This window comes from Triticum urartu, chromosome 3 (assembly GCF_003073215.2).
Source record: "Triticum urartu cultivar G1812 chromosome 3, Tu2.1, whole genome shotgun sequence".
Classification (NCBI taxonomy): domain Eukaryota; kingdom Viridiplantae; phylum Streptophyta; class Magnoliopsida; order Poales; family Poaceae; genus Triticum; species Triticum urartu.
The window spans coordinates 411,411,769-411,425,670 of NC_053024.1; the positions used below are offsets into that span (position 1 = coordinate 411,411,769).

The 13,902-nt window shown below is 45.6% G+C and overlaps 1 protein-coding gene across 4 annotated transcripts; it reads right to left on the reverse strand.

The window, feature by feature from the left end:
- Positions 1-4,755: 4,755 nt before the first annotated feature.
- Positions 4,756-12,691, reverse strand: LOC125544161 (S-type anion channel SLAH2-like). 4 transcript variants are annotated; one of them, XM_048707748.1, is made up of 4 exons: positions 12,433-12,691; positions 6,526-7,217; positions 5,663-6,430; positions 4,756-5,539 (listed from the first exon to the last, which is right to left on the reverse strand). In XM_048707748.1, the coding sequence occupies exons 2-4, from the start codon at positions 7,201-7,203 to the stop codon at positions 5,126-5,128; spliced, it is 1,860 nt and encodes a 619-aa protein (XP_048563705.1). In that variant the 5' UTR covers positions 7,204-7,217; positions 12,433-12,691; the 3' UTR covers positions 4,756-5,125. The 4 variants fall into 4 exon arrangements, with proteins under 4 accessions (XP_048563705.1, XP_048563706.1, XP_048563704.1 ...); XM_048707749.1 differs by lacking the exon at positions 12,433-12,691 and adding an exon at positions 9,651-9,794; XM_048707747.1 differs by lacking the exon at positions 12,433-12,691 and adding an exon at positions 7,420-7,741.
- Positions 12,692-13,902: the final 1,211 nt, after the last annotated feature.

The following is a 13,902-nucleotide window of genomic DNA, read 5'->3' on the forward strand; positions in this document are numbered from 1 at the left end:
TAGGAGATTGTTGAATTAACATAATGTTAAAATATAGTGTCTTCTTATTCAATTAATTGGACTTTTGGTTGAACTAACTAGTACAGTACATAGTGACGATCGATAAGTTGAAGCGACCACTTTGGTTTGCCACTGCCAGAGTGCGGTGGCGGCTGCACGGAGGTCCTCTGGCCCGTATTTCACGTGCAGCATCGGGGATGGATTGTTTTAGCTTTGCTTATGTGTTTGGTTGAAGGCGTAGATATGAGTGGAACCCTCCAGATTTTATGAATGAGATGGTTTAATTTGAGCGAAGTGCATTGTAGAATATTGAACTATTTCAGAGGTGTCTTGTAGGTCCTAAAACTATAAAAATCAGCATCTAGGTCTTCAAAGTGCAGTAAGTATGTCTTTTAGTTTCAAAATCTGCCTGGCCGGCTAGCTGGAGCCGTTAAACCGTGACACGTCGGACAGGGGGCCTGCAAGGTAACAGCCGGTGATGGAAATATGCAAATAAATTTAAAGTCATCAACTATTGTCAAGTTCACAAACTTTTTAAAAAATCATGAACTCAAAAACTCCTGTAGCGCACTATTGTACCGCTCAAGAAAAATCGGTAGCTTTTCAGTATTTTTTTTGTCGGCCATTTTTTTCACGAACACAAAAAAATAATGAATTTCAAAAAAGTTTGCACACATTTAATAAATGTTCACGAATTTTAAAAAATGTTAGTGCTTTTAAAAAGTTTGTAAATTAAAAAATGTTCACAAATTTGAAAAATGTTCATTATTTGAAAATATACTTACGAATTTACCAAATTTTCATTAACCTAAATGTTCATGGTTTCATAAAATGTTCACGACTTTAAAAAAATTCATAAACATTTTTATAAATTCGTGAAAGTATATGATTGTTCGCGAACATTTTCCATATTTGCGAACAGCGCGAACATATTTTTTAAAGTTGTGAACATTTTTTTTGCATATTCATGGAAATTATTTCAAAGTCGTGAGAGTATATGATGTTCGCGAATTTTGTTTCCATATTCGCGAACGACGCGAACATTTATTAAGTGGCGTGAATTTTTTTCCATATTTGCAAACATTTTTTATAATCATGTAAGTATAAGAATGTTCGTGAACATTCTTTCCATATTCGCGAACGACATGAACATTTTCTTAAAGTCGTGAACACGTTTTCCATATTCGCAAACATTATTTTGAAGTCATGATAATATATGAATGTTTGTGACCATTTTTTCCATATTCGCGAACGACGTGAACATTTTTTCCATATTCGTGAACATTTTTTGGAAGTCGTGAAAGTGTGTAAATTCAAAGAATTTTTTCATATTCACAAACTGCAAAAACATTTTTTAAAAGTTCATGAATTTGAATATATTTGCATAGTTCTGACACCGATGTTACCTTGCGGGGCCCTGGTCCGACATGTCACGTGTCAACGGCGCCAGCTGGCCGGTCAAGAGGGGTCAGCCTGATTTTAGACCTGAATGATACACTTACTGCACTTCGAGGACCTGGATTCTATTTTCATAGTTTGAGGACCTACGTAACACCCCTGAAATAGTCCAAGGACCTATAATGCACTTTACTCGTTTAATTTTGATGTTTGGTTAAGATGAGTGGGATGAACCCATTTTCTTTTTGGTTGAATAGATAAAGGTGGTTTGAATGTGATCCTCGCATAAAATAATCAATGACATAAATATATTATACATATAAAACAATTATGTGAGTAGTCAAAAAGGGATTGAATCGCACGATTCGATCGATTTTCTGGGGTGGAATGATTCAGTGGATGGAACCATTCATGTGCTTTTTAACCAAACAACTTCTTTTTTGGTACGGTCCCAACCCATCCTGGACGACCCCTTCAACCAAATGCATGCTCTGATTGGGATGATGAAGTGGCGGTGTTGGAGAAAAGGGATTCTCCCGTGCGGGAGGTCCCGTGCATGTAGGAGCCCTTGATTTGTTGGAGATTCATGACCATGCAGTTATGTATTGGCTATAGTTATATATTGAAATGCAACTGGTATACATAATGTGAGACCGAGTTATGAAATTTCCAGACATCATCCCTTTCAATTTCCAGAGCAGATTCAGTACCACATCCATAACAATTAATGTGATACTGAAATATGAAATTGGAATGCAACTAGTATATATAATGTGACACTGAAATATGAAATATGAAATTTCCACACCACGTCCATTTCTATTTGCATATCAGTTTCGGTACCGCTTCCATTTCAATAAATGTGAGAATGAAATATGAAATTGAAATGCAACAATATATAATAGTGGGAGAGTGAAATATGAAATTGAAATTGCAATTTCCAGACCACATCCATTTTAGTTTCCAGACGAGTTTCAGTACCGCATCCATTTCAATTAATGTTTCCAGACATATTTCACTCTTTTAAAATAAATTTTTATGCATTTTTCTAGTGAAATAAGTTTGTTTCACATATGAAATATAAAACGTTCAAATTTAAACGTGTTTGAAATGTATCAAAGATTGGGCTTCTTTTAAAGATTTTGGCGCCAGGAGTTCAAATATATAAAAAAAATTCAAAAACAAATACTTGATTCAAAAGTTATGAGCCATTTAACATTTCGCATGAAAAATAAAATGCAAGTTTTTAGTGGGAGAGAGATAGAACAAACAGCCATGCATGCAACATACTCCCTCCGTTCCAAAATATAAGTCTTTCTAGATATTCCAATAGATGACTACATAAGGAGCAAAATGAGTGAATCTACACTCTAAAATATATCTACATACATCCGTATGTTGTAATTCATTTAAAATGTCTAAAAAAACTTATATTTCGAAACGGAGGCAGTACTACCTATCCACTCTCTCTCACCTTTATGTAAAAGGCTGACACAAGTCGCATGCAAGGACAACTGCTACAGGACAATCTGACATATCACACGCTTTGTATTGTACTGTATTGACATTTTCCAGTGTAGTATTCAATAAACAATGCAAAAAAAACGTCATTAGCGCTCGGATCATGATGCATCAACGAGTGGCCGATGCAGGCACGGGAGGATAGATTTTTTGCTTTGGGCAGTGTTGTCCCTATGTAGGATAATGTCCTTTTCGTCCTATCCCCACTTCATCAGTGTGCTTAGTGTCGACGGTGTGCGTGTGGAGATTTGGCTTCGATTGATCATACTAGATTTGGTTGATTTTGATCTTTGGTGGATCTATCTAGATTTGGACGGCGCTCATGGTCTTTTGTGTATTTGCGGGCCCTTTTCCAGCATTTTCTTTTGCATGGTCGTCGTCAACTTGTGGTCTACATCAACAAATTAAGTTCCGAGCACTATTTTTACAAGCTCTTGTGTTTAAACAAGTTTGCTCTGTCAAGACAAAGACTCAAAGGCGGCAACGAGCTTTGTTCACAGCGCGTAGCCGATGGATGGAGGAGGAAGAAGGCTTGAACATTCTAAGGATTTCAATGTATTTTTCCATAGGAATGTATTTGTAAGGAGATGTAATACTTAATACATGTTCTTAGACTTTTCGGAAGAAAAAAACTAGTACATAGTCTATATATTTTTTAACGATTCGTACGTAGTATTTCATATGGTATCACAAGCAAACATATATTTCTCTGTCAGTTAGGACTTTGATTGAACCGACTGGTGCATGCAGTGCATTATATAAAGTATCTTCCATTAAGATGCACCCAATAAACAGTAAAATCAAAAAAATAGAAAGAAAAAAAATCCATGTTTTTTTGTGTGAGATGCTCGTGTGCATGAACTTCATGCAAAATTTTGTAAAGTTTGAACATCCGAGGAGCTTGTGGCAAAAAAAAAAACCATGCGTGAACAGTTTGATTTTCAAAAGTTTCCCAGGCACCCGAATTTTGTCTTCTTTTCCACGAGCTCCTCGAATATCCAAACTTCATCAAATTCTTGTATGGAGATCATGCAATTGAGCATCTCGCTTATTTTTTCTTTTTAAAATGTACTAGTTTTAGTGATTTTACTATTCATGCCCAGACTCATCTGAGCCCGGGAGCGCCGCATCTCAAGTAAGCCACCTAGTTTTTCCAGGCCCAAGATCACAAAACGTTTCTTTTAGAGCATGTGGTCTTGAGGTAAAAGAAGAATGTGTGCAGCAATATGAGCGTTCTGTGACAAGCTCTATTCTCCTTCTTAATTAATGGATAAGACAAAGCTTGTGCCTTCATTTCAACAAGAAAGAAAGAATGCGTGCTCTTCATAGCATTGTCATTTACAGATCAGAAAAAAAAGACCATTGATATCGGCAACGATTCCCCAGAGAATACATACTGATGTCAAAAATGGCATCCTGTCCCGCTGACGACTGCTTCACCTTCTCTAATTTCTGAACCAGAAACCGAGAAGCAGGGTGTTGTTACTGATCCAAGGCTCAGGCTTATATTACATGAACAATATGCGCGGTTGGATACTTTGTTTCGCTACCTAGCGACCTATAGATTAGTCCTGCTCCAGAAAAAAAAAAGATAATATTGTATACTAAGGCCTGTTTGGTTTATAAGTCTTAGGACTTTTTTTAATCCCAACTTATGAATCTCAAGTATCTAAAAAGTCCCTATCTATTTGGTTTCTAAGACTTAATATAATTAAAAGATCATATTACAACTATACGTCCCTATAAATCCTTCCGTGAGAGTCTTATTTCATAAGTCTCAAATGCCCACTTTAAATCTCTATAAATCCCTCCTGTTTGGTTTAGACGAGACTTACAGAGACTTTTCCCCGCAAAAAAAAGAGAGACTTACAGAGACTATTTTAAGTCCCTAAATCAATAAGTCACCGGAAACAAACACCCTCTGAGTCGTTCAACCAATTCTGCAAGGTCCACACAATGTTTGTTGGTTTATTTCTGTTACATATCCGTAGACGTATACACAGATGGATCGACCTCCGTGCCTCACATTATACCCTCATCACCACAAAAATTGCTCCAAGGATATATCCATGCTTTCCACGGCAGTATGTGCACTCACGCCGACCAGCTGCATGCTTCCATTCTGCTCTTAAGCTCGTCTTGTCAAAGAGACTGAAAAGAATTATGTACAGCTAGGTATGCGCGAGAGCACGAGCGGGGTGTCGCTCTACGGCTCGGCTTTGCCTTTGGAGACGGACGGATCGGTCTCCGTGACCGAGGAATCGGAGTCGGCGTTGGGCGACTTGGAGACGGAGAGCACGAGCTCCTTCATGTCGGAGCTGGAGGAGCGGAAGTGCGCGAGGATCTTGCTGAACTTGGGCTTCCTCCGGGTGATGGCGATGGAGACGTCGTTGGGGAAGAGGTCCCTGAGCACGAAGGCGTGGAACATGGTGGTCACCAGCAGGCCGGCGACCGTGACGGTGGCAATGCCCGAGAGGCCGATGGACAGCGTCCGCGTAAGCACGTTGGTCACCTCCGTCGCGTACGTTATGGTCGCGATCGACGCGCCGGTCATCGGGAACGTGTACGCCCACCACGCCAGCGAGAACCGGAACCCTCTGAAGAAGTTGATCCGCACCGCCTGCTCATCACAGACACAAATCAGAATCGCTACAGATACCATATACTAAATACAGAGGAACGACGCCATGAGGTTTATTACGTGGGCACATGTGGGAACAAGTGGAGTCTGTTGGTTACGTACCAGTGACATGTAGAGGAAGAGCGCAATGAAGTAGGCAATCCGGGCGCCGTTGTCGAACTCGCCGTTGATCTTGGCCCAGGCCATGGAGGCGACGCTGGGGGCGGCGACGAAGAGGAAGAAGACCGGGTGGAGCTCCTTGGGGAGCGTGACGTTGGTGGGGAGCCGCTGGTAGAGCGTGACGAACAGGACAATGTAGTGCGCGAGCCCGACGGCGAAGAAGAAGATGGGGCCCTCGCGGATGCCCATTTTGGCCCCCAGCAGCGCGCCGACAAAGTTGCCGACGATGGAGAGGTGGTTGGACGGGTTGGCCACCTTGGAGAGCCGGCGCTGGCCCCCGGACATCCACTGGCCGTAGATCTTGAGCTCCAGGCAGAAGATGGGCGCCATGAGCATGTACCAGACGCCGTGGTGCACCTGGGCCAGCTCCCGCGGGGCGCCCTGCACCAGGAAGAGGCAGGCGATCCATGGCGCGAAGAAGAAGTTGGCGCGTATAGGGTGGTGGAACTCGCGCCGGACCGCCTCGAAGTAGAAGACGATCTTGAGCAGGTAGATGCAGGACACCAGGCCCATCAGCGCCAGCGAGATGTACCACAGCGCGTGGGCCACCGCGAGGCTCACGTGCAGGAACACCGTCGGCGGCGCCGTCGCCAGCGTCTTCCACAGGATCGCCTGGCTGCTCACGCCCAGGACCATCCCGAAGGCGCTGATCGGGAACCGCAGCAGGAACGGCCACTGCTCGTCGTTCGGCAGCACCGCCACCTCCGTGGCCTGAAGAAAAAGAAAGACCCAACCGTTAGCCTTAGGTGAAGGTCGACTAGTCACTGACAGTTCATGGTCATGTCAGACCGTTGCTAACTACTTACCCTGAGGGTGTCGAGCTCGGGGCCTTCCAGGGCGTCGAAGTAGCGGTCGGTGCCCGGAACCTGGTCGGTCTCCTCGGAGATCTTGGAATGGTGGGAGCCGAGGTCCATGGGGTCCAGCGGCCGGCCGCGCAGGTTGGAGAGCTGCCGCTCAAGCCGGCCGGAGAAGGTCTTGAACGGATCGAACCTCTTGTCGCGCGTGCCTTCGGCCCTGCGCGCCCCGTCGTTGATCTGGGACGCATGGAGGATCGGCTGCGAGTGGAACCGCGTCTGCTGCAGCAGCCGCGGTGACTGCACCTCCACCTGCTTGGTGTCGGAGGGCGCCGCCGCCGCGCGCGCCTCGTTGCGGCTCACGGACGCCGCCCTGAACTGCGAGAAGTGGAGCCCCGACGGCGACGCCGGCATGCTGAGGGAAAGGGAGTAGGGTATCTGCGTGTCGTCGTACGCGCGCACAGGGGCAACTGCTGGTGGGGTCGCCGGCGCCTGGATGCTAATGACAGTGTCCTTGCTGTTCTGCTCGTTCAGGGCGGCGGGGGTGACGGCGTCCCGGCCGACGCAGTCGAAGCCGGCGATAGTCCTAGACGGAACCTGGATGAGCAGCGACGGGAGGTCTTCTCTGGACGACTGCTCGCTCAGCTGGCTGGCCATTTGGATTTGGACGTCTTTGTTGCTCAACTCCATACCGATCGAGAAACCTGCAGAATCATACACACACAGTAGCACTCCAGTTAGCAAAACATGCAGCGCTGCTGGAACATAGGAGTAATAGTGAAGCAGAAGGACATAATCAAGTATCGCAATACCAGATACACCAATTCGGCCGGAGCACGGCTGGGCATTCCCGTATGGCCACGCTTGCCATATCGATCCTAAATCCTAGTGCTAGTATGTTCTTACCTGGACTGGGCTAGTACTATGTGTTGGTGCGAGTCGTGAACGGTTCTGGTCTCCCTAATCAACAGGATAAGCGTATCGTTTGATATTTCCGTGCGCCCTCGAAGTGTTGCAGCTCGGCTCGGTGCGAGAGGTGCTGGATTTATAGAGCTAGCTTAGCTTGGCCCGGGTGGGAAAGCTCCAAAGCTAGCGACTCCCTTTCTGCACGCGCGCGGGAGCTGGAGCTGGTGGTGCCTGCCAGTGGAGCGGCAGAGCACGCCGCCGGCCGCCGACCGCGACGGCTCGGCGCTGGCCGCGGTTGCCAGACATCGCGAAGGTTCGGTACGGTGTACCGCCAACGCCCGTCGCCGTCAGCCGAGGAGAAACTTGCCTGTTTCTCCTTGTCAAACTTTGACACTGCCTCCTCCTCCGCAATCCATGCGGCCCGATCGAGAAGATCTTTGCGATCTTGTTCTATGGTAGTACTACAGCACGACGGCATGCATCAAGACAGTGGAATGCGTACCTTTTTGCTTGCCGGCGACAGCGAGAGGAAGGTACGCATGTGTACTACGTATGAATATGATACGCACCAGAGTCCAAGCCAGGAGTGCTGCTTCAAAAAGGTGGCCCTTAGAATCCGGAGAAGTGGTCTGGCCGTGGCCATGAGACCCGTGTGGAAACTGAACGTTTACTCATGGCCAGCTACGGTCGGGCCGTCCAGTCGGACACGATGCAACATGTATCACATGGATACGATAAGGTTTTTGACTTGCGACGAGAATTTTCTTCCTGTTTTGTGCAACTGCCTAATCGCCGGTGTGCAACTACCTGACAGGGATGTGCAACTTTTCTCCTATACTGTAAACATGCGGATTTCAATGATGGTGCAAAACTAACTCCTTCCAATGAGATGTGCAACTTCATCTGTTACCCAGGCCAACTGCATAGTAGTTGATCTGCAACTTTTTCCCTGTCCGTGGATGTGCTTCACTATTTGCTGCATCGGCCAACAACCTAACAGTGGATGTGCAACTTCGTATACTACCACAGCCAACTGTCTAACTGTGATTTGCAACTTTCTCTTGTACCCCATGGATGTGTAGTTTTCCTGCTAGCACACGGCCCAAACCACCCCCTAGTGAGTTTTGCAACTTTATCACTCTGTTTATATGCAACTTTTTATCATTCAACTGATGTGCAACTTTGTATATTGCCCGTTGCCAACTACCTAGCAGACTATGTGCAACTCTGTTTGTTGGTCCCGCCAATTAAAAATACAAGTCCACAAATAGAGAGCGTAGGGAGTTGCACATTGACTAATAAGCAGTTGGCTTGAACAATAGACTAAGTTGCACATATCCCTTGCAGGGGAGGTGGGAGTAGGGTGTGCCAACAGTGAAAAACTATGCATCCACGAGTAGGGAGGAGGGTTGCACAACAACTACTAGGTAGTTGGTCGGGACAGTAGACTAGTTGCACCATATAGCACGAAAGTTGGCATCGAACAAATTTCGTCGAAACATACCCATGTGGGATCTAGTTTGAAAGATCTTGTCACAAGAAATCCAACAGTGAAGATAGATCTAAATTCCGACGCATGGTTTGAAAGATAAGATTTTTTAAAAATTTAAAAAACCCGAAATAAATAGACGTGGATCTGTTTTTCGTCATATGTGACAAGTCTGACCGCATTTAATGCTAATAGTCACATGCACTAGCAGACAATACATGCATATATGCATGCGAGTGACAGAACGGCCGTTCGTTCTCTTCAACGAGCGCGCGTGCACTTTTAAGATTTTAGGTAAGTAGAGAGGCACGCTAGTCGGCAGTCACAGTCGGTCGACTATAGTAAACCGGTGCTTCCGTGCATTACCGGATCGGGCGTACCCTCCCTAGATGTCACCGGGAATCCCTTCCCAGCTGACTGACAACACCTTGCTAGCTGCATCTATACTTGCCTGGATGAGAGGCAGCCTAGGCTAGCGATTCATAGCGTTAGCGTACACGTACTCTTTCTTGGCCGCATAGCATGAGCGCCATGCAACACCGAGCAAGCGAAACCGACAGAGTGACACGGCTAAAGGTACGCGAAAAAACCTCATCACTTTCTCCAGAAACCACGAACTCCAGCTAAAAGAACCAGCAAACAGATGGCAGCAAAGTAGCATGGGCACCATCCATGGATTGCTGGATGCATCCATGTCCATGCATGCATGCAATTGCTAGTTCACCATCGTTTATGGATTTACCTGTTGGTCTTGAGAATTTGTTCAGGGATGAGACGTGCTGTGAAAACCCCAGCAAAAGCCAAAAAAGGAGATGTGTTTTGTGAAGGGTGAGACTAGTGGCGATAGGAGTAGATAGCAACCAAACAATGGAGGGTCGATGGAGGTGTGGTGGCTACAAGGGGCGCACTGGCTGTATATATAGAGGTAGGCCTAGGTAGATGGTGAGTGTATTGTATAGTCGAAAGCGGGATATGAATTGGTGGAAGGAAAAAAAAAGGTGCTCGTACTACCTATTGTTGGAAGACAGAGTGGAAGCAGAAAGGTGGTGAGTCAAAGGCGCTCAAGGCGCGCGGTTGCCCGGTAGCCGTGTCTGCCTGCTCCTCGGGCCCAGATCCAGGCCCTCCCCTTTACCAGGAAAATTGTCGTTTTATTTATACCCCCGTTCGATAACTCAGTATTTTCTATGTATATTAACAATACTACAGTTTTTGAGAATACCATGGTTTTAATTATTAGAAAACTGCAATAATTTAACTTGTAGGTACAAGATACCACGGTTTTAACATTACAAAGAATTTTGAAGTATTGGGAAAACTACGGATCTGTTTGGTTAAAGCTTGCAAACACGCTCATTGCTAGCTAGCTAGACCTTGCGAGCTGATGAACGACCATGCACAAACTAGTACAACCATGCACTAGCTGAACAACCAATCTGAATGCACTATACATTAGCTCAATGTTACACTGATAAAATGGAGTAGGTCGCCGAAGTACATGCCAACACGTGCAATAAGGACCTGACCAGTCCATCACAACCTGGCAACTCTAGCGTACATAGCAAAACGAAATAAAATCCCAACACACATTCACTAGATGAGGATCTGGTAATGTAGGAGATTAGGAGGAGATGACTTCAAATCGGCGGAGGCTGGTTGGGAGCGAGTCACGCTCGTTCTTTTCGTGTTCTCAGTTTTAAAAAAAGAGGTTGGAGGTTCTTTTTTATTTACAGAGAAAATACCAAGGTTTTGGGCAAACTGTAGTATTAATATTGCAGTTTTTTGTGGCTGTCAAACAGCTTGCTGTAATTAAAACCATGGTATTCTCAAAAACTGTAGTATTGTTAAAATACATAGAAAATACTGAGTTATCAAACGGGGCCGCTTTAATCTGACCATTTTGCCTGCAAAACTTTCCACTTGTATGTGCTCATATGTTAAGATATCGATATTCTATTCATAGAAGGCAAGCTCTAAGCTTAGAGGTGACTAAGCATTTTTTCTTCTTCTATCTTTGGTGGCAGTTTTGCACAACGTACGGAGGCGGCATCTATACCTTAGAGGCAGTCTTAATTAGGGCGTCTCTAACAGATACCTGATACCCTATCCCAAAACTCCAAATTCTTCTCCCTATCCCATTTCCATAATTTTCTAGTCAAATTACCGTCACTCAGCTAGCAGGTCCTCTAAAATTTTATTTGTACTAGACAATTGCCCATGCGTTGTAACGGGAGTATAAACATTGTATTTGATTAGCCCGTGACTGCACGTCTATCACTATATTGATGCGTTAATATCTTAGCAAGTTTTCGTACGCGACCGCCATGATTTACCTGTCATTTTATTGTTAAGCACTTATTTGATAAGAATTTAATGACTTGCCAAAAAAGTATGTTTTTATTTGGGTAAGTTGATAAAACATGAGACAATTGATTCCATTTTAGAAAGAATGGATGGGAGGAATAATTAGAGATGGGAGGTAAAAATCAAAGAGGAAAAGAAAAGAGTGAGACGTATATAAGGGAAGGTTGGACGAAAGAGAGGTGAAATGGGAACTTGCGTTCTTTTTAAGTAGTACTCCCTCCGTTCGGAATTACTTGTCGCAGAAATGGATGTATCTAGATGCATTTTAGTTTTAGATACATTTATATTCAAGACAAGTAATTCCGAACAGAAGGAGTATATATATATAGAGATAAGCACTTATTTGATGAGAATTTAATGACTTATCAAATAAGTTATGTTTTCATTTTGGTAAGTTAATAAAACATGAGACAGTTTATAGGGAAAACTATTTATATTTACAATATCAAACATATAAAATATGAAATTACGTCTTCTGATGAATCTAATAAATATGTTTGACATTCTAGACATAAATATTTTGTCCGTAAAGTTGATCAAATTTCATGAGGTTTGACTTTCAGAAAATCTACACACAACATTATCATGGAACGGAGGGGCAGTGTAAGTAAAACTAGTACTATTCCCTAGCTAATTATATACTCCGTGTACAGTATTACGCACAAGCCGATACAGACCGTGAGCGCTAGTTGCGGACAGCTAATTACACAGTAGTCTAGTGGGTGAAGAGTACATGCATGCCGTACGGTAGCACTTAACTACTACTCCCTCCCTCTGTTCGAAAATATTTGTCATCAAAATAGATAAAAAGAGATGTATCTAAAATTAAAATACGTCCAAATACATCCCCTTTTATTTATTTTGATGACAAGTATTTTCGGACGGAGGGAGTACTAGCCTCGACGATGTTGATGGAGCAAGCGGACAAGAGAGAGGACGGCGGCGCAGGTAGTAAGTAGATGGAACAAATCCTCCGGATCGCAGCAGGCAGGCAGCAGAGGCCAAGATGAGCGCGTAAGCGACAAGCAAAGCACCCGATCCTTTCACCGTGGGTCGTTCACGTCCCCGTCCATCGTTCACATCCCGTAACCCCATAAAAAAAGCGGCGGCCGGCATCACCATGAAATTACCCGGGCAGGTCGTACCGTGGTACCACTACGTACCTGGCTAAGTAGTGCCGGGCCGCTACTCTCCAAAGCTCCCTGCCGTGCAACTTGTTTGACTGCTGCGCCTGCGCCTGCGGTGCCGACGGCGGCGGCGATCTTCCGAGCCCAACGCGTGCGGAATGCTATCGCGTCCGATGAAGCCGCGAGATGCGAAAGCAGCGACGACGATAAGGTTTTGATGTGACCGAGGAACAATGTGCCGCAGGCTTTCTCTGCTCGGCTATGGAGAGAGCTGGTGGCACTAGTGGTTCTCGCACTCTTCGCCCCCAGACAAGAGAAGCCGTGCTTTTATAGGGAGGCGATAAAGATTATACTAGCAGCGACGATGAGGGAAGGGAATTAATGCGCATGATTGTGAAAACATAACCTGCAGCCGGGAGGGGCCTAATCAGCCGAGGATTTTTTAGGTCGTGCACGATACCATGGTTTGTGCTGTGCGACATGGCACATGTTGTAGTACGACGTCAGTGGCCACCACTCATCCCTCCCGTCCCGCCGTCACACAGCCCAGTGGGCGACTTCGTGGGTGCCAATTGCCAACTAGGATCCATCCGTGGGTGGGTTCTACTCGGGCAGGTTGGTCACACCACAGCAGAATTTCCCAGCAGAGGGCTGAAAAGTCACTGCATCCAGATTTGATGGTCGATTCTGCGTCGTATAAGTCCGACGTTGCGGGTCGTGGCACTAAAAGTTTGTTCACTTGCACTTGCACTGTCGCGAGTGGGGGCATTGGGTTCGTCGCCAGGGGTATCAACCATGAGATGGACCAACGGATGCCTCCCAGCAAGATTATTCGTCTGATGGAACCCGTTCACGCGACGAGGATCCGATCTGTCATGCACCTACAAACAAAACAGAGATGCCCCTGAACTCCCCTGCCGGACAAATGCGTTTTGCTCATGGCTTAGCTTTATTTCATACTACTACCTGCGGCTCGTGCAGCCCACGCCAAAATTATATCCAGACAGCTGCTGCGCCTCAACGCATTTCGGCGAGAACCATCTAGCTCTAGGTTAGACTGACATTTCATTCCTAACCACAACTCACCCGCTAATTCTTCAACATCAATTGACTCGGACCTCTGCTCAGTTTCTTTCAAGCTTCATCCTGGTCATGGATAGATCAACTAGGTTCGGATCCACAAGCAATGATACTATTAAGACTCGCTTTCGCTACGACTCTGGTGGGTTCCATTCCCTTAACCAAGCCACTGCCTATGAGTCGCCGACTCATTCTTCAACAGGCACGCGGTCACAGATCACTTTCCGTAACTAAACATAAGACTTGCTTCCAAGGCTCGGCGTTAGGGCGTGCGACGGGCATTCATTCCCGCACGGCGCGGCGGCTGCAGGGCTCGAGGCCAAGGCGACGGCCATGCCCTGGGTGGAGGTCACATCCCGTCGGCCACGCCCGCCGGCCAAGCACGCCGCATTCACTGCACGCCCCCCTCCGCCCGAGTGGTTAAGA

What these genes read in the sequence shown, in the direction of transcription:
- LOC125544161 (XM_048707748.1), bottom strand. Translation starts at nt 7,203, where the DNA reads ATGGAGTTGAGCAACAAAGACGTCCAAATCCAAATGGCCAGCCAGCTG. An exon ending in CCGAGCTCGACACCCTCAGG is followed by an intron (nt 6,431 to 6,525) that starts GTAAGTAGTTAG and finishes CTTTTTCTTCAG; the next exon opens with GCCACGGAGGTGGCGGTGCT. An exon ending in TCTTCCTCTACATGTCACTG is followed by an intron (nt 5,540 to 5,662) that starts GTACGTAACCAA and finishes TGTGATGAGCAG; the next exon opens with GCGGTGCGGATCAACTTCTT.